General features: G+C 33.6%; 1 protein-coding gene across 1 annotated transcript; it reads right to left on the bottom strand.

Moving 5' to 3' along the window:
• Window positions 1–2,634: 2,634 nt before the first annotated feature.
• On the bottom strand, window positions 2,635–20,811 carry LOC131955579 (general transcription factor 3C polypeptide 3). The gene is made up of 25 exons (XM_059319749.1): window positions 20,283–20,811; window positions 19,385–19,484; window positions 18,614–18,913; window positions 17,876–17,946; window positions 17,543–17,663; window positions 17,300–17,376; window positions 16,301–16,415; window positions 15,774–15,943; window positions 15,290–15,377; window positions 14,952–15,010; window positions 14,495–14,607; window positions 14,015–14,111; window positions 13,443–13,589; window positions 13,044–13,224; window positions 12,326–12,484; window positions 11,083–11,163; window positions 10,824–10,918; window positions 10,551–10,655; window positions 9,364–9,441; window positions 8,111–8,209; window positions 7,691–7,766; window positions 6,670–6,794; window positions 6,043–6,130; window positions 5,040–5,110; window positions 2,635–3,942 (listed from the first exon to the last, which is right to left on the bottom strand). Exons 1-25 carry the CDS (start codon window positions 20,373–20,375, stop codon window positions 3,832–3,834), a joined length of 2,820 nt encoding a protein of 939 aa, XP_059175732.1. The 5' UTR covers window positions 20,376–20,811; the 3' UTR covers window positions 2,635–3,831.
• Window positions 20,812–21,413: the final 602 nt, after the last annotated feature.

Here is a 21,413-nt window from a genome sequence, read left to right as displayed (position 1 = left end):
GCGACCCTTCCCGGCGCCCGGGGACAAACTTTCGATTTGCACCCCCCCCCCTCGAACTTTTCATTTGCACCCCCCCCCCCTCAAACTTTCGATTTGCTTCCCCCCTCCCCCTCGAACTTTTCATTTGCACCCCCCCCCCCCCCTCAAACTTTCAATTTGGCGCCCCCCCCCCCCCCCTAAGGTCGGCGCCCGGAGACATATGCCCCCCCCCCCCCCGCTACGCTACTGCCTCACACCAGAGAAGAAAATAAGAATCACGACAAGGAAGAGAAAAGCAGCGACCAAGACAATTTTTTTAGTCATATTTTCTCTGACTCTCGTAAATACAACCACCCCTCCCCCCCCCCCCACCACCTACAAATGTACCCCTCCTAAAAAAAGACCTGTCAACAAATGGTCTTTACAACTATCTTTTAATTTTGTGTATGTATAAATTCAACTATGTAAAATTTGCTGATGTTAATGTACGTGTTTTAAATTGCAAAAAAAAAAAAAAAAAAAAAAAAAAAAAAAAAAAAAAAAAAAAAAAAAAGTTAATAGGCCTAAATAAATAAATAAATAAATTATAATTTGAAAAAAAAAAACAATGTTTACGGTTAGTTATAAATTCCATCCTATTTAATATATTTAATTATATATGTTATTTAATAAATAATATATTAATACTTTAAGAGTGGCAGTATAGATTCCTAAAAACTAAAGATTTTTCAGCTAGAGAACACCTACCTTTCTTTGTAGTGTGTTCTGTCCTGAATTGAAATCATCTTACGTACGATAACCTCGACTACTCGATATACTCAATCTGCTTTATTCACAACACATATCAAACTTCGATACTTAAACATAACTAGACTCGATGCTCCAGAACTACGACCCCGATTCGTTTAACTTCACCAAGCTCTACAAACGGTACTCCCAATAAACAACGATTTCACTGGACCTACTACTACACTTTAACAATCAAATTCGATACCTTAGTACCACAAGAATCAATACTCCCCAACTTCAAAACTATGATGCTTCATCACCTGTATTCTCATTTCTCTACTACCAATCAGATTCCACTAGACCTTCAACCACAAAACAGACGAATAAAAATTATGACACTTTAACACTTCGATACTTTATACTCTACGAAACCATATTAGCAACAGCCTTCCGCCGTTACTCCCAAATCTAAACGAGTCATCAAAACTTACCAAACAAGTACAATACTTTGAACACCCCGTCATTACAAAATTCTATACACCACAGAGGCGTAGCGAGGGGTGGGGGGCACCGACCTTGGGGGGAAGGCGCTAAAATGGGTTGTAAAAACAAATGGAAAGTTTGAGGGGGGTGCAAAAGAAAAGTTCGAGGGGGGTTGCAAATCGAAAGTTTGAGGGGGGGGGGGGTGCAAATGAAAAGTTTGAGGATGGAGGGGTACAAATCAAAAGTTCGAGGGGGGGGGGGGGTGCAAATCGAAAGTTTGTCCCCGGGCGCCGGGAAGGGTCTCTACGCCTCTGATACACCAAGTCAGATTTCTAATTCAAAGTAAGAGAAAATGAGACTTACAAGCCCTATTAAAATTAGAAAACCGTTTAAAATGTTCGAAATGTAAATTACGTACTTATTTAATCGTTTTCTACATCGATTATGTGACACCAAATTAAAAAGGCAAAGTATCGGGTAAAAAGCGCCCCGACCTTTCCAACTTAGGGAGGTGGGGTTGCATTTTCACTATCGCGAATAAATATAGGCCTATATAGACCTAATTATGGGGTGGGGTGCAAAATTGATAGTTCGTCCTGGGTGCCGAAATAGATCGCCATACCGTTATAAAAGTTATTAATTATTTGGTACTTTTTGGATAATAGCGATTAAACCTTTTGCGCCCCCATAGGGGTGGCGCCTTAGGCGACCGCCTAGTTCGCCTTATAGGTAACGCCGGCCCTGGGTAGATGGATGTTATTGATAACTTTATAGCAAAAACATGAAGTTCCCGCTAATGAATAAATTCAGTCACTGATTTGATGAAGAATTAATTCAAAGCTAGATTTTCTAGTTCAGAACCAAAGGGAGTCAACCATGACTAAATAAAACGTCCTAAGGGTTGTATGAGTTATCTGTTCTTTCTTTGTGTTTAGGCCGCCAGCCCCCTTCAACAAACCATTATAATGAGCTTATATAAACATGCGTTTCTTCGAACAGTGTAGCTTAAAAGTGCGGGTAGAATTAACAGTAAAACACTTTAGTCATTAGCAGCAGAAATCTAATGGATAAATCTACATTGATGGGCAACTGAATAGTTGACGCAAGTGAAGATAGCAGGGCAAAGAGCTGACCATACAATACTTTCACATTCTGTGGTCCCATACATAGGTGAAGTCCACATCACCTACCTCATCAGGCGTAAAAAAATGGGGCTATAATTCTATTTATTGTTATAATTAAAATAAGTAGGACGATATCAGAAAACAGGATACAGTAGTGATTGTGTATAAACTGTAATGATAATAAAACATCCTATCATCATCATCTTTTCCCTTTGTGCCCAAGACACATGGGGCAGATGAAGTAGAGTTCAAAAACATCCAATACACAATTATAAGTTTTCAAAAAAAATTACAGGAAATAATGATTTATATAATCATTTTTATTACAGCACAATGTTCAATCAAAACATTGATAACATTTTTATTATATAAATTATGTACACATATACAGGAAATGAACAATAAATCAATTACAGCAGCGACTTATAAAATAACATGGTTTATTTACAAAATACTTTTCAAACTATAAATAACAATTATTGTCACTTGCCAATAACACAGCTCTTAACTTTTAAACAAGGTATTGTTCTAGTGATTCAAGGGACAGTACTTTTAACTGACAAGCCATTGTACTTGTGATTCAAAGGACAGTAATTTTAAATGACATGGTATTGTACTTGTGATTCAAAGGACAGTACTTTTAACTGATATGGTTCTGTACTTGTGATTCAAGGGACAGTACTTTTAAATGACAAGGTATTGTACTTGTGATTCAAGTACATTGATAGTACCTTTAGATGTTTCATTGTTTCACTTATTTGAATACTGCTTTGTATTATGAGTACATAGACCTTCTAATTATAACTTTAAAAAGTCACAGTGCTTATGACTGATATAACAATAATCACACTGCACAGTACCTCTCATTTTAAAAAAACCTATCACTTTAAATAACACCATCTATCACTTAACATGGTGCAGTGCATATTATTTTAAATGACTCAGTATCCACCATTTCAAATGTCAAGGTACTTTAAATGACACAGTACAAGGTACTTTAAATGACACAGTACAAGGTACTTTAAATGACACAGTACAGGGTACTTTAAATGACACAGTACAAGGTACTTTAAATGACACAGTACAAGGTACTTTAAATGACACAGTACAAGGTAATTTAAATGACACAGTACAAGGTACTTTAAATGACACAGTACAAGGTACTTTAAATGACACAGTACAAGGTACTTTAAATGACACAGTACAAGGTACTTTAAATGACACAGTACAAGGTACTTTAAATGACACCATCTATCACTTAACATGGTGCACAGCATATTATTTTAAATGACACAGTATCCACCATTTCAAATGTCAAGGTACTTTAAATGACACAGTACAAGGTACTTTAAATGACACAGTACAAAGTACTTTAAATGACACAGTACAAGGTACTCTAAATGACACAGTACACGGTACTTTAAATGACACAGTACAATGTACTCTAAATGACATAGTACAAGGTACTCTAAATGACACAGTACAGGGTACTTTAAATGACACAGTACAAGGTACTTTAAATGACACAGTACTTCTCAATGTAGTAGCTTGCCATCTCAGGGTTGTTTGACTTGTTATAGATCAGCGCCAGGTTGTAGGCAATCTCATGGCTGAGGTCAAAGGTTCCCTGAGGGGCAATAACATATTGGTCACACGCAACATATTTACATAGGGCGATAATTTTAATTTATTTACATTTACATAGGGCGATAATTTTAATTTATTTACATTTACACAGGGCGATAATTTTAATTTATTTACATTTACACTGGGCGATACTTTTAATTTATTTACATTTACACTGGGCGATACTTTTAATTTATTTACATTTACACAGGGCGATAATTTTAATTTATTTACATTTACACTGGCCGATAATTTTAATTTATTTACATTTACACAGGGCGATAATTTTAATTTATTTACATTTACACTGGCCGATAATTTTAATTTATTTACATTTACACAGGGCGATAATTTTAATTTATTTACATTTACACTGGGCGATACTTTTAATTTATTCACATTTACACTGGGCGATACTTTTAATTTATTTACATTTACACAGGGCGATAATTTTCATTTTTTTTAAAGTTTTTCTTCTTCTTCTTCGTTCTTAATTTTTTGTGTTGGAAGGGATCGAGCCTTATCTGCCAGAGGGTTTGAACTCGAGACTTTTTCGAATTTTATCAACCATGAGCTTTTTTGCCGACTCGACCACGCCTCCATCACAATTAAGGATACGCGTCAACTGGTTATGCGCCATTGAGGCCATTGACTCAGATTTCAGCCTGCTTTTCTTTTTGGATTTGCTTCCATAGCCTTTGTCCAACCAAGAACAAACTACAAGGCAGCAGTTGTTTGGTTTTGGAGTTGTCTCTCCTAGAAGAGTGGCTGTCCCCAGCTAACGAGCCTCATCTGCCCGAGTTTAAGTTTTTAAAATTAACTATCCAGTTAAACTTTATTTTTTAAATTAAATAGGATTAATAAGAAGTTCATACAACCAAACATACAACTACAAATACAATTGTTGTAGCTGTTTATCTATTTTTTGCTGGTATCCATAATAAGCCTTCTATTTACCAAGTTTCAATGATAATAGATTCAAATTTATTTTAAATGTTTGATGGGTGTGATTCAGTGTACAACTTGTGATCCTTCTACTCTAAAAAAATAAATTGTCAATTCAGCTCAAATAATTTTTAATTTTAAAAAAGAACTTACCTGTTCATCAACAACTATAGGTGGGAATTCTAGAGCTTTCTTGTAGTAGTAGACTGCTGCGTAGATAATATCTAGAGAAGGATGAAAGCAGACTTCTTTAGAGATATGTATACCATTTGATACAGTATCACTTGAGTTAGTATTTCATGCAGTAGGGTAAATGAAAGTAAAGATTTTTTTTAGATCTAGCGATCTATAGGCCAGGTGAAGTAGAGTTCATGTGTTTCTTGATCTTGGCATATGAAGGGATGGTGTGGGTCAGCAGCCTTTACTTTCCCAATGAAAGTCAGGTACCCATCTTTAAAGTTATGTATATCTTTTGGTGCGGAATCCTTTGAATTAGTATGTCATGCTATAGGGTAAAAATGAAAGTCAGGTACCCATCAAAGGTGGGTGGGCTCAGGGTCATCCTACAGTAACAAGTCCAAATCAAGGTGCGAACTCAAGACCTTTGGGTTAGCAGCCAAACGCTTTACCATACAAAGTGTGTCCCTCTTTTGTTTATGTGGTCAAACAGTCAGTCTCCTCATAGGATTGGGTCAGTGAGTTAAATAGTAAACAAGCATGCTCAAAGCAACATAGCATAAAAAGGTGGGTTGTTTTTTTTTTAAATAAATTTAAATAAATTTTTAAAGTAAGTTTATGTTCACATTACAGACAAGTTCATTAAATTTAAAAAAGTTTATAAAAGTGAATAATTTTATCATCTCAATGTAAAAATTCATATTATTGGGAAATTAGAAAAATATAGCTAAGGGGAGAGAACTAAAAAAAAAGAGACTAAGTATAAAATAAAGACTTGAGCATCATAGCTAACATGCCCAAAGCTGAGACAACTACAACAGGGTTTCTTCAAGACATCTCCCCACCCTGAACAAAATAGCATTTATACAGAAAATATATACTTTATATACTTTTACCAGTGTTTGTCAAGCCCCCACCCCCACCCAAATGAAACCATAAGCAAATGGGTTCAGCATGGATGTGGGCAGTTGTTACTTACTTAACTGGTGCATAGCACGACCCATGTTGTAATAAGATTCCTGGCACTCCCCGCGCATTTCCTTGTAGGCATTCATTAGGCAAATCACCTACAGACAGAAAAAATTTAAATGAATAATTTTGGCAGTTATTTTTACCTTTTTAACCCTACACCGTATGGTTGAGGTACATATAAAGTTAGCTTTAACTGTAGATTTACTTTTATATTAGATTTAGAGCCGTAGTTAAGGTTACAATTTTGATGAGAAACCTATTTCTTCATTTGATAAGTTTCCATTCTTCTTCTTCGTTCTTAATTCTAGTATTGGAAAAGCCTCCGACACAATTAAGTATTAGGTGTAAACTTGTTATACGCTATATAGGCCATTGCCTCAGATTCCTTTTGAGTATCCATTGAAATTTAAATATTACAAATTTATGTTAATAAACTAAAATTAAATGTTTTAGCTTCAAGAAAAACAAGGAAGTTTAAAGTATTTCATTTTTTGTATTAAACAAGAAAATTTTAAAAATATATTTGTGTCGGTATTTTGTCAAGGCAATAGCAATATAATTACTGTGCTATTTAATATTTCTGTATAAATGACATGAAAATTATAGGTAACAAAACCACTAATGTTTGAGTCACCTGGGCTAGAAGGGGATTTTTTCTGCTGATGTAGGACTGGGATGCAATGTGAACCAGACACAGAGCAGAACACAGGAGGGCCATGTCGTTGTCCGGCGTCTGCCGAAATACAGCCAAGTACTCACCTAGGATAGAAGTTACAGTACACTGCAAGCTAATTATATGCCAGGTTAATTTTTGTATTATAAAATATGAATTCAGTTTGTCACTCAAACAAAGAATAATGTAAATGTTTACTAAGTGCAATGGTATCTCGTGATTTGAGTTTAATTCTTTTTGTAACATTGCTCGTGTGTCAAATTGCTTTTGTCTCAAAACAGTTTTTTTCCATAGAAATTATTTGAAATGTCTTTAATCCGTTCCAGCCCCCAAGATGCTACCCCAATTATATTTTATTCAATCTTTTTTTTTCTTATGTATTTTTACATTTAATTTAAATATCATTTTATAATATAATATTGGATAATATAAAGAAATAAACTGGTTTAGTAAAGTGCATTTTCCTTGAGGAAGAGATAGGCAGAGGCGCTAAACTTCGTTCATTAACTTTGTTCAATTACTCACTGGTTATGCTTAGCTCTTATCACTCTAATTTACTTACTTGTTACACTCTTACCACTATACTTTATCACTAAACTTAACGGCATTTCAGTGAATACGATTGAACCAATATGTTACTATATGTTTTGTTACATAATTTTCATCACACTTTCCAAGCAGGCCATTAAAATAAACCTGACCAATGAGGTATGTTTCTTTGTCTGTTTTAGAATGTTTTGGAAATGAGTTAGGTAAGTGTCAGTAAATAGCTCCAATGAGCAATCAGGTGCAACTTTTTTGGGATGTTTCTTTTTCAAGAACTGTTTAACTTAATAATCCGGTTACTTGTATCTCAAATTTCTGCTAGTATGTCAAAGCAAACGTTAGCTTGTATCACAGAAAATCTTGTATGTCGCCGCCCAAGTATGTCGAGGTACCATTGTATAAGCAAGGGACAACAAAATATGAAATTTGGATTTACCCAAAGCTTGCTTGTATGTTCCAGAAATCATTCGAGCATTTCCATTCAACATGCCCAATGCCAAACTATCTGGGTTCTGTAGAAATTTTTCTTTGAATTAGTCTTATTTTAATTTTTAAAATTAGCTGCTGACAGTCTAAAAACAAACTGTTTTTTTTAGAGCATAGCCATATTCTGACAGGAAATGACATATTTTTTATTTTTTTACTGGTAGTGTTATAGAGTTCAAGAAAATATTACTATAAAGAAATAGAATCTAGTGAATTTAAAAATTTACAACATTCATCACAATTTTTTGTGAAAAAAATAAAGAACAAGTCAATGAGTTGACATAAATTTAAAAAAAAAATTATTTTCTTAAGCAGGAGGTCATCATTCAAAGCAAATAAAAATAAAAAAAAATAAAAAACAATTTTCTACCTTCATTAATGCTCTTGTTGCAAACCTCAGATCTGTTACTTCTTTCAGTCTGGTGACTACATAATTGTACAAGTTCCAAGCTTGGTTGTTGTCTTTTTCCTTGGGAGAAAGTTTATCATGATAATAAACTAAATATAAGACTGATTCTAGTTGGATGAAACTATGCATGCATAGTGGGGAAAAACTTGCCTCACTTCATGGCAATGTTTTCAATGTATTGCGCATGTATATATAAACCCTAACTTCCCATAATGTAAATAAGGGGGGAAAAAAGCAAAATAAAAACTCAAAAGGATTGGAACCCATGCAACAAATGCAACATGTCTGATGCACAACCACTTAGACCACATGAACAGTTAACCCAACGTCAATGAAAAGTTGAATGTTATATGCTTGCGCATACATATTTGCTCCACCTAGCCTAGAGGAGGCTGGCGGCATGCAGTTTGCTCCAGCTAGCCTAGAGGAGGCTGGCAGCATGCAGTTTGCTCCACCTAGCCTAGGGGAGGCTGGCGGAATGCTCCACCTAGCCTAGGGGAGGCTGGCGGAATGCTCCACCTAGCCTAGGGGAGGCTGGCGGAATGCTCCACCTAGCCTAGGGGAGGCTGGCGGCATTCAGTTTGCTCCACCTAGCCTAGGGAAGGCTGGTGGCATGCAGTTTGCTCCGCGTAGCCACTTAAAAAATATTAAGATTTTGATAAGTTCAATTCAGCAGATACCCATTTCTTGATTTTTGGTGTAAAATATTTGTATAATCTAAAAGAAAATAAAAAACTTCCCTATAATTTTTTGTAAGAAGTAATGACAGTTTTTCATTTTAACAAATATTGTGAACGAGCCGACCCGCGGCGTATCATATGCCGCTATTTAGTTGTTTTAATTTTTTCTTTTTAGGAATTCATAATTTGTGAATTCGACAGTACCAATGCTGCCACTGAATATATTTGCTTTAAAACACTTCCAGTAGCTCGTTAAGGACGATAAACCCCCCTCCTTTCCCCAACCCCCTACCCACACCCCCCCCCCCCCCGTGAAAATAGCCTCCTCTTAGTTACCTTCCCTAAGTTTAAAATCGTTTCTAACTAAATTATCTGCCCCTAATAGCCGTCCCTAAACCCTGCTCTACGATTGTAAACATTTAGCATGAACCACAGTTCACCAGACCATGCTCTTATTTAAAGTGAAGATACGTTCAAAGCTTTCAGCAAAAATAATGAAAACTACTACAATACCATCATGTAAACCAAACTCACTTCAACAATCATGTTCCTAGCCAGATGATAGATGTTGATGCCCACTGAGCCTACCTTCATACACATGAACTCTGCATCCTGTAAATAAATATTTGGTTAGAGTTTTTTTTTTACGTAAAAAATTAGTTTTACATAAAATGTTCATTTAAAAATTATTTTTTACATAAAATATGTTCCTTCAAAAATTATTTTTTACATAAAATAAGTTCCTTCAAAAATTATTTTTTACATAAAATATGTTCATTCAAAAATTATTTTTTTATATAAAACATGTTCATTCGGGAATTATTTTGTACATAAAATATGTTGATTCAGAATTTTGAATGATCAGCAGACACATAACCACTAATTTGTAAAGATACCATTCACACGCAATCTTTGATTAAGAATTTATCAAATGGATATTATGTTTTTCAGCAGTCAGGATTAGTATTTAGGATGCATGAACTTTCAGATATCAAATGGAACTGATCACTATCTTTCATACAAGTAAAAGATCAAGCTAATTATAACACTTAGTTATTTCAGTTTTATTTTTCTTCTTATAAATCCCTGTTATACCATCCAGCTTAAATCAGCCTATAGTCAGGTTATAAGTGAAGTTCCCTTTTAAAACCTGACCATCTATGGGGCAAGTGAAGTAGACCTGTCTAAAATTATGTTAAAGTTTGTCTTTTTTGTCTAATCCTTAACCACACTGTTGTTTGCTATTAAAGACATTGGGTCTAGACCATCTGTTGTACCTGTAATAGTCTTTGATTTGTAAGGATACTAACACTAACCGTTTATTACTATTTGCATAAACCTCACTGCAGTTCAATTTTTTTTTAAATTGATTTATAAAATTAAATCACAGTCCATTATCAGAAGTTAAGTAATTACTTCAACTAATTCAGCAATAACCTGGGGTGGCACACTTTTCACGCTAATTTCACACCTTATATTATATACACTTCAGTTCCTCAACACAGTCAATGAGTGAAATGATAAAAATACAACTTGATTAGGTGCTCACCATTCACTTTTGTTAGCCAGACGACCTTCTGACACACTATTTACACTCCAAACATAAAACAACAAAGTACTCAAAATCTGTTACAACTCGGATCTTAGCTAAAAGATTTAAACAAGAATGAATTGAGTTGAGTGAAATGAACAGTGAGTTCAAATTTAAAATTAGAACTGACCTTGACCATGGCCTGATCTGGAGCAAACACTGGACAGATCATGCCTAGTGTGGCAGTTTCAAGCAGATCATCCATCAAACCTTTTTCATGCATAGCTCGACACACCTGTCAAGAGAATTAATTTTTTTAAATGTTAAACTAATACACAGAGATTACATTTTTTAACTCTTAATCTAGTATACGGGGATAACATTTTTAAACTGCTTGTCTAGAAAGTATAGCACCCAAAGCCCCTATATTTATCTTTTAAAAATGTGCAAGATCATGATATACCTTGAGATGGATATCCCATAAATTGGCTCTAAATTTTCTTTCCTCTCCACCTTTTAACTCTTTGTTTTCAGTAGCTTCAGCCTCCATTTTTTTTTCTAGAGAAAAGTCATTGTAAAAACACAACTATTAAAAAGAAAGTAAAATTACTAAATACTTTTGAATATAGAAAGCCGAGATAGAACTTTTACACCTAAATGATTCATAGCTATTATTTTAAAAATTAAAAAAATAAATAAACTACAGAAGAAACTAAGTTTACCTTTGCTCAATTTTTTACTGCTACCCATGAACTGGGGTAAAATAGACCTCCTACTTTTAGAAGTTCTCATCCCCAACAAAACTAAAATTACAAAAATTTGAACACATGTTAAAATAAAGTGGGAGTGAGCTACCCTAAACTTTCTGGCAGATTCTTATTTGACAGTGCAATCAGCCAAAAGATAATGTTTTTTTTATATAATACTTCCATTTTTTAAACGAAATGGAATCGCATAGGAAAGAGAATTGCACACCAAATGCACACAGTGTTTATATAACTGAGTAAAAAATAGTACACCAGACATTGATATATTTTAAAAAGTTAATTAAAAATTAAAGTCATTTTAAGTCACAGTGCATTGTCTTGGAGTCTTGAGTCAAGTAAAAGTTTGAAAGAAATCTGTCCTGTAGATGGGGTGGGGTGGGGGTCAAAACCATCAGAATTTGTCAAAATTTTGATTATTTTTTGCAGGACTACAATAATTCCATTATAAAGTAGGGAGCTGTATAACAGCAAAAACTATCAAAATATATGTTAATTATTTAGCACTATAACAATACTTGCTCTATACTATGTACACAAAGTAAAAAATGACATTTATAACATACGAGCCGACCCGAAGCGTATCATACGCCGCTATTTAGTTGTTTTAATTTCTACTTTTCAGTAATTCATAATTTGTGAATTCGACAGTACCAATGCTGCCACTGAAAATATTTGCTTTAAAACACTAACCCCCCCCCCCCCTTTTCCCCTAACCCCGACCCTACACCCCCCCCCCCCCCCCCCCCCGTGAAATCAGCCTCCTCTTATTTATTTCTTCGTTACCTCCTGTAAGTTTAAAATCGAACTAAATTATCTGCCCCTAATAGAAACCCGGCTCTATGGCTCTACGATTTGTAAACATTTAGCTTTGTAAACATTTAGAGTGAACACCGCTCACCAGACAATGTGGGGGTGGGGTGGGGGTGGTGGTGATAGTGATAGAGAGAAAGAGAGGGGACTGCAAGGGGGCGCTTGCAGCTTGTTTTCTAACGGCTCCCAGAAGAGAATTATATATATATAGATACGCAAAATTTAATTTTTTGGAGGAAAGCCTTTCTAATAATAAAATTCAGAATGAAAAAGAAGAAGATGGTTTTATTTATTTATTTTAAAAAAACAACAAAAACAAAGATTGTATTCTTTCAAAGTGTGGTATTTAAACTCAAGAACAATTTTTTTACTAACAGCTGAGGCTTACCTTTGATAAAGTCAGGCTTCAACTGACCAGGAAAGTGGTAAGACAATAACTTTCTAGCCGTGGCAATAAACTCATCTATTTTACCCTGGGAGTGAAGTAACTGGCACTTGTGAATCAACAAGAGTTGGTCTGCAGTTGCTTCCCCTTCCTCTAATGAACCTGTATAGAATAACCAAACCAAAATATTTTCTCCACAACATAAATGGGTTATCCAAATGAAAAAGAAATAACTCAGATTTGACATTTATCCATCTAAACACCAGAATTTTGAAAAGATTTTCATTTAAACAAATATTCAAGTATGTGAAAAAGCTGATAGCAAATCTTAATAAGTTGTATACACATATCTGAGTCCACCCAACTCTGATGGGTACATAACTCACGTTAGGGAAAGTAAAGGCGGCTGGGCATAGTGCTGACCACACTATCTCTTCATATGCCGAGGTCACAGAAACAAGCAAACTCTACTTCACTTGCCCCATAGACCGGTAGGTTTGAAAGGGAAACTTTTACTTTTACACATATCTACATGCAATGTTGTAACAAGATAATGTACTCAAAAAGTTTTCCAATATTAGGTCTTACTGGTAAAAAAAAATAATAATTAAAGACTACAGATAAAAAATAATTATCAAAGAATACTGGTAAAAAAATTAAAAACTATTACTGTAGTTTTTAACCAGCCCAGAGCTTACAAAATTTACACTCAATTACCCACCTTTTGATAGAACATCTAGGGCCACTTCATTTTGGCCCATCTGCTGCAGCAAGGAGGACAGAGTGACCCTGGCACCGTAATGACCGGGTGCTTTTTCTACCACCTGCGTGTAGGCTTCAGCCGCTCCTTTAATATCTCCTAAAGCATTCAAGCACTGACCGTAGGTCAGCCACACTGCAGCCTGTAGTGATTTAAATATTTCTTTTAATATTAACCTGTTATATTAAGTGCAATCTGTGTTACCATAGTTTTTAGTATATATTTTGTATTGAAACTGTCTATACCCAGTTAACTGAAAATATGAATTCATGATTACATATAAAAACTGTTTTTGCATTTACTTGACAATTTAAATACAGAAAGTTTGCTTTGAAATTTACATGTATAAAAAATGATAACCTTGTTATATTTTTCCGAGTTCACCAACGAGTAAAGAATTGGTTTTGCCTCCTCAAAATACCCACATTCAACCATTGGTTCAGCGATGTCATAGTGAACATCACCATAAGCTTCAACATCCATGTCAATCAAACTTTTGATTAAATCCTGAAAATAAATAGCATTGAATTACACATCTCTGTCAGTTAAACTTTATCAAATCCTATAAATAGGGTCCATGTCATTAAACTTTTTATTAAATCCTGAAATAAATATAATTGATTGACACATCTATTTCAGTCTAACTTTATCAAATCCTATAAATAAGATCCATGTCAATCAAACTATTTATTAAATAAAACCTGAAAACTTGTCACTAAATTTCTTTTCTACATTCATGCTAGTAAAACTGTAATTTGTTCAAATATTCCTATAACTATAACTTTAATGATAAATGTTTTTTTAAATGCTTTTTTTTTAATTAGGTTGTCAAAAAAACAATTTTATTTTCAGCACTGCTCAGGACTTACAAGCACCTATCCAGGATTAAAAAGTACTCAGTAAAAAAAAATTAAAAAATAAATATAAAGTACCCTGAGAATATCTAAAGATGTTAAAACTTGTGTGTAAACAATACACTGAACTAGCTTCGACTTGAGATCTATTGGCATCAAACTGGGAAATTTTAACCTGTAAAAGATATTATAATTATATAACACATATTTCACAGTGAAAGCCACTAACATTATATGAATGAAACAAAATTTGTAATGTTTATGCAGAAATTGATAAAATGCAGTTCCAAGCACATTTATTGGAGTATGATTTGGAGTTTTCTCTCCTAGATGGAATGCTGACTCCAGCTATAAGGCCTCATCTGCCTGAGGATTCAAACTTTTAACTTACTGTGTGAAATAACTGGCTGCTTGTCTCCAAAAAAATATTAATCAGCTCAATTATTCCAAACAATATATGGCTAATCACATTTTTGTGAGCTATCACATTTTTTAGCGAAAGACAATCTAGTGATGAAACTCACATAATTGTTTTGTTAGACCTGCTTTCGTTATTACCTTTCAAGTTTAATTTCTTTACTGATAAAATTTTCAATGGCAGGCAGCAGTTCCTCTGAGGAAGGTGTACCAGTACAGAAGATTAGATCCACTCCACAGTGCCGAACAATTATCTGAATTTTGTAAAGTTATAATTAGACAAGATGTATAAATGTAAAAAAATGTTCAATCTTAAAACAAGAAAATGAAACTAAAAGATTAATTTAAAATGTGTTAACGTGAGAAAATATTGATAATTAATTATTTTCTACTTATAATTTTTTCAGTCAGACTGAATTAAATAAGAAATGGTTATCATAAGAAGTTAGAAATTGATCAAGGAGTTTTAGCAAAAAGTAGAATATTTTGTATAACTAAGAGCTTTTTTTTAAAAATGAGAGAAAAATTTAAATTTTATTTTACTGAAAATATCAAGTTTGAAAATGAACACACTACTACACATTTTTTTAACACATACCTCTAAACTTTTGTCATAATGTTTTTGTGACATAAGGAGCTCAGCAAGATTGTGTACATCTGAAAAACAATTGGAAATCACTGAGTATAAAAAACCGGATATAAAAGACAATAAATACTTCTAATCTACAGGAATAAAACCAAATTGATTTTGTATAAAGATTTAATATTTTAGCCCAACTTATAAAGTGAAAAAAAAAATTGAGTTTTTTTAAAACCCTATTTGAAACATAAACTCCATACATTATGTGAATAAGGTATTATTTGATAACATATAAACATTTTGGGGATAAACAGCTTATTTTTAAGAACCAGAAACAAAATTGATTCTAATTCTACCTTCGGAATCAATATCATTAGGAAACTCTTTGTGGATATACTCCAGTACTGAAATAGCTCCATCTTCTTCTTTGAACTCCATGTAGTCCTACAACAAATAAGATTGACAATCAGCTTTTCTCTTACGAACACAGAAAAATATAATAAGTTTAAAAATAAAAATCATAATTATTTTCTTAGAACACTTTTTACACATTTTCAGACTTCTCATGATCATGTTCAATGATAAGCAAAGTGAGCTTGAAGACACAAAGGAACATATTTCAGTTTATAAATAAAAGAATTTTTTTTCTTAGAATAAATTGTAAACATGTTCAGACTTCTCATTAATATGTTTGGTGGTAAGCAAAATGAGGGTGAAAAGTTTCCTTCGTTTGCAAATTTTTAACACTGGAGTTTGAGGATAGATGAAGGTTTAGATTTTTTTTTTTATATTTGAGATCACTTTGGTCAAGTAAGTCATCAACAAATAGTTTCCACTTACATTAGCAATATTTCTGGCCAGTGTAAGTATAGTGCTAGTATTACTCCTGTCCATATACTGTAACATCTGTTCCCTGCAGTGAAGAACCTTAATGGGAAAGCTCTCAAGGAGAGCGCATTTCCTGGATAAGATCTCAAGCTTTGCTGAATTTGATGTGGCATTCTTCAAGGCTGCAAAAAAAAAAAAAAAAAAAAATGAACAGCTTTAAGATGGAAATGTGAACAACTAGTTCATGACTCAGTAGGCTTTGTATTGCTGCATTTATTAGATGGAAAATACCATTTATACCTAGAAAGAACTCATGTGACATTTATCAACATTATCAGCATTCAACCCTGAACCTTTACTTATTTACACTGAAAACTAACCAGCCAAAGATGAAGCAATGAATCAAATCTGTAATTACAATGACTTGGTACCTACGTTTGTTAAAATCAACAATATTCATACAAAAAAATTTTATCTTCAAATTTGTACAAACAAAAAAAAAAACATTTTCTAATAGTGAAATCAAGTTAATACTTTACCTTTTTGAAAACAGATGGTGGACATTTTTTCATCATTTAAATTAATACACATTTCGGCCAATTCCATCCATTCTGTGGCGTATTGGCCTCGAAGGTTTGCAGCCACCATGTAAAACTGAATTGAAAACACATTGGTTAATTAATAAAATTAAAATAAACTAACTTTTTTAATGTTGCTCATGTGCTAATAATAGGATGGCGGTGGAGTGTTAGGCAGCTAACCAGTAAGTCTCGAGTTCAAATCCAGGTTCAAGTCAGGAGAAAGTCCCTGAGTTCACCCAGCTCTGATGGGTACCTAACTCATGTTAGGGAAAGTAAAGGCGACTGGGCAAAGTCCTGACCACACCTTCCCTTCATATGCTGAGGTCAAGAAACATATGAACTCTTCTTCTTCTGGCCAATTACTCATTATTTAGTTAGTCTTTCTAACCTAAGAGTCAATAGCGCTGATTAAGTACAGTGCAACTGTGGCTGTAACCTCAGCATATGAAAGGATAGAGTGGTCAGTTTTATGCCTTAACTTGAGTGGGAAGTGCTATGGTTTACTATAAACTACTATGCTGACCACACATTATAGAAAACATGTTTTAAAATTTTAAAGCTACCCAAGAAATAATTTTTTTAAATATTTTATTTTATAAATATTAATTTCACCTTTAAAAAAAAAATTAAAGGCTTTCTAACATTAAGCAAAACTTTTAACTGCATTTGTCTCCCAAGATGCTAGCTAAAATTGTTTTTGGCTGAGTTTTGGATTTAATATGTAACACTACGGTTGGTTGTCCCACTTGATAGAGTAGTGTTTGTATAATAAAAATTTCAACAGTTTCAGGTAACAAGACAGTGCAAAAGTTGGTCAGTTCCTAGCAGTTACTCTGGAAAACCATGAATATTATTCAGACCTAGAAACTAAGCAGATGAACTCTATTTCACCTAGCTCTGTGGTCTTAATATGATAGTTAATAAAAGTATCTTTTACAACAACGACAAAAATAAAACCTTAAGAGCTTGTTGTATATCTCCTTTCTCTTCATGTATACTTCCTAAAGCATGATACGGTGCTGCAGCTTTTGGGGCTGTAAAAAGAAAATATCTTGCTTGTAGCTGTGATACATAGGTTTATAAAGCAGTTTACATCATTACAATGTTTGAACACATAAAGTCGAACACATAAAGTTAATATAGTAATGGTAGTCGTGCTGGGAGTTTGCTTGTTTCAAACAAGAAGTCTATGATTCTTACCTCTGTTTATAATTTCATACAATAAATTCACAGCCTCGTCTGTTTTACCCTGTGCTCGCAAGAGCATGGCACGTCCATTGATACCAGCCAGATCTTTTGGTAAATCAAAAAGTTTGCGTCTCTATGATTCAAAACAAAAGTAAACATTTGAATACTCTCAAACCCTGTTTGTATAGATTTCAAAATTTTTTTTTTCTTCTTTCACAAAATAACATTCATTTTTTGCAGTGTAGTAAATGTTTCTATAATAACCTAACATTAAGTATTCACGTATGTATTGTAAAGCACAGCCTAAACCAAGATACAAAAGTATAAGAATCCTAACGATTGTACCTTTCTGCGCGGCTTTTTAAACTCAACATGTTTCAGTTCACCTTTTGCTTCTTTGGGTTTTCCTCGTTTGCCTGCAGAGATATTTAACACGAGATTTGTTTTTAATTGGTCGATAATAGGAAATACTCAAAACAGGATGACATTCTCTAGTAATTTAAAATTCATTATTGTTTAGAAAGATTCAAATAATTAGAATTACATTTATTCACCCTGTAATTTAATTTAGTTATTTACATAACTTGTACAAGTAATTATTTTTATGACAATATGAATTAAAAACAAAAATCTTTATTTTTTTATTGATGAAAATTAGTTCAGTAACTAGAAACAGGTAACCTTCATAAAACGTAAAAAAAATGTATTGATAACTGTTAAGTATCGTTGCATACTTTGCACACAAAAACAATTGAAGTATTTATTGTTGAAATGGACATAAAACACTGTCTATAAATTAAAATATGGCATATTTACAATGGCCTCATTAAAAAAGAAAGGTCAAGCTATGCACTAGCCTAAGTGGTTATAACTAATTATGAAAATCGTATAATTCAGGCATACTGGAATTGGAGTCAACGGCCAAAATGGTGTATGATATGTTATTCTTAATTGTGTCTAATTAAATCCCATCAAACATTAAAATTAAGAACGAAGAATAGAAATAAGAAATTTCAAACAGTTAAGTTCTTACTTATACTTTCTTAAATTCCGGCAACAACAAGAAATATTTCTTCATCCAACCTTTCTCAAGTTTTTGGAACTTGGCCCCTGGGATCCACTCCTCGTCATGCTTGTCCACCATTTCACCAGCATCCACAAATTCACTGTCCTCTTCCTCCTCATTCTCTTCATCGTCATCATCCTCCTCTTCCATGTCTTCCTCATCCCCTTCATCAACCTGCTTGCTGATGGATGGGACTGATCCCATGGTGAAAATTGATTTAGAACTGCTCTGAGTGGAAGCTGAAGCTGGTTTGGATGGTGATTTGTTTGGCTTCAGTTTCTCCAGCTCCAGGCAAAAGTCTTCAAAGCTCATTTCCCCTTTTACAAATATAAAATATTTTTTTTAACACTTACTTACATTTAACTTTAATAACATGTTAAACATTTTTTAGATTCTTCCTGGTCCTCATTTAAGGATGTAACAGTTTGTGAAATGAAATGTTGGGACAGTAAACTATGCAAAATTTATCTGTCTTAATTTTTTACAAAAGCTGAAAAGCCTTGGGGTTCAACCAGCAGAAATAGGTGCCTGACATTAGCTGGGGCAAAACTATGGACTAAGCTGGCTAAATAGTCTTCAATGGACAATGCCCTGACAACTTAAGTATAATAAAATGGTAGCTCTTGTTATAGCCTAACACTAAACTTAGCAAAACACTGACGATGACTGACGATAGCAGTTTTTAAATATTCACAATAGAATTATATTTTCTAAACCAGTTTGTAAGGTAACAGTATTTACAGCTTAAAAATGAATGTATGATATTTTATGAATGAAAATTATGAAACCTGTTATATATTTGATAGTGAGTTCTGTTCCTGCTTGCTTCAACATTCCAACAAGCTCTGCTGTTGTTGAAGGCATTACACTCTCTGGAACAAGTTCAGCCTGAAAGGAAAATCTTAAACCTTAAAAGATGGTAGATATAGTTAGACGCATAATTTTCCATGCAGCTATACTCTGCCTGTCGGTAAAACTCCATTTTAGCATATTTTATTCCCCGCTTCACGTTCACCTACAGTTGAGCATATTTTATTATAAACACAACCGTAACACACAAAAACATTAGGAAAACATTGGGCTTATTTCTTTATGAATTTTTGTTTTCGTTTTTGATAATTTACGGCTGTCAAAACTTTAGAAAAATCCAAATTTGGAATATTGAATGAGCTATGACTATGTATGTATGTTCATGACATATGCTAATAATTAAAGTCAATGTGAACTCATGGTGAACCCTCGACCGTGTAGGGATTTTTTTCACGCTATTCAATTCGAGCTGTCCTAATGCTTTTTCATTTTTTTTTACCTTTTGTAATTAAAACTCACATTTATAAAAAAAAAGTATATCTAGCTCTAACTAATCCTAGTGTTTTTCTAACGTGTTTGTGTGTTTTGGTTGTGTTGATAATAAAATATGCTGAACCAGAGGTGAATTTGTAGCAGCGAATAAAATACGCTAAAATGGAGTTTTACCCTGCCTGTCTGCCAGACCAGCGGCTGGGTGCAGAAGCTTCTTCCAAGTAGTCACTTTGTTAGTAAAAATTACTAAAAATTCTTTAAAATAGATCAAGATCCATGTTGAATCAATGTATGTTCAATCAAGTAAACTGTAGATTAGAATAGATAATGAATAGGCCCTTTTATTTAATTAATGAGGTGAAATAGTTTCTAGTTTCTACTTACTGGAGACAGAAGCTCTGAATCTGCCTCAGAACTCAAGCTCATGTTTTGCAGTTGTGTACTGGACAAATCAACAAAGGAGAATTCCTCTTCCATGATTCTGTTTTATCTGACGGGTAGTTTCACTAGAAAATCTACTTTACTGTCTAGATCTAGTAGTAGTAGTCAACTACAGTAGACTAGGCCTGATTTTATTTATAAATGTACTTCATAATATTATCATTTCATTACTCTCTAAGGCGCTAAGCCTACGCAGCTACGTTACTAAACGTTCGCACGGTCACGCCAACGTTAAAGTTACAACGTACGACGTCGATAGCCACTTCTTGGCACTTTCAAACTCACTTTTTGACACTTTTTGTTAATTTATATGTGGCAAATTCGGATACAACCAAATTACTGGAATTAACTGAATAGATTCTAACGACACTTTGTCTAGAGAGATCTATTCTAAATCTTGAGATATCATAACAGAGTACCCTATGAAATTTAAAAAAATCATGTGTAGATCTGATCTATTCTACAACTCTTGATCAAATGAAGTGCTATTTAACTATTATTAGAAAGTGAAAGTGAGTAATTTTAAAACTTAAATCCGGAAGTTATAGACAACATTAAAAACTTGAATTCACATTTTTATTTGGTCTAAAAAAAAAAAATTAAGTTAAAAATTAAAAAGGTGTTGGTTAAAAGTTACCATATTATACTTATATGCTAGTCTATTTCTAATTAAGCTAAAACAATTTTTTTTCAAAGTGCCAAATTCAGATATTTTTATTACAAAGATAAAACTAATTACATAATGAACTAATCAGTTAACTGAGATTTAAGGGAGGTTGTGGTGGGAAATGTGTGTGTATGGGGGGGGGGGTGTTGGCAAAAAATTATAGATAGAAAATATGTAAACCTTTGTCATGTGCACTCATCATTTATTTTAAGCCATAAAAAGCTATGGTTTGGTGCTTGAAAACCCTGTGTGTATGGTTAATAATATGTAATGTCTTGATGAAGTTCAAATTAAGATGTACTTGGAAGTGCATTTCTTTTATTGTGTGCAACACCCTTTCCACAATTAAAAAAAACCCGCTATTGTCCTGCTTTGTTGGAGTATAATAAACAACTAAGGTTTACTTA

This window comes from Physella acuta, unplaced genomic scaffold, assembly GCF_028476545.2.
Source record: "Physella acuta isolate Inbredline_101_S28 unplaced genomic scaffold, ASM2847654v3 ptg001079l, whole genome shotgun sequence".
NCBI classification, from domain to species: domain Eukaryota; kingdom Metazoa; phylum Mollusca; class Gastropoda; family Physidae; genus Physella; species Physella acuta.
Note: the sequence above shows the minus strand (reverse complement) of the source record. Positions and strands in the feature narration are given on the sequence as shown.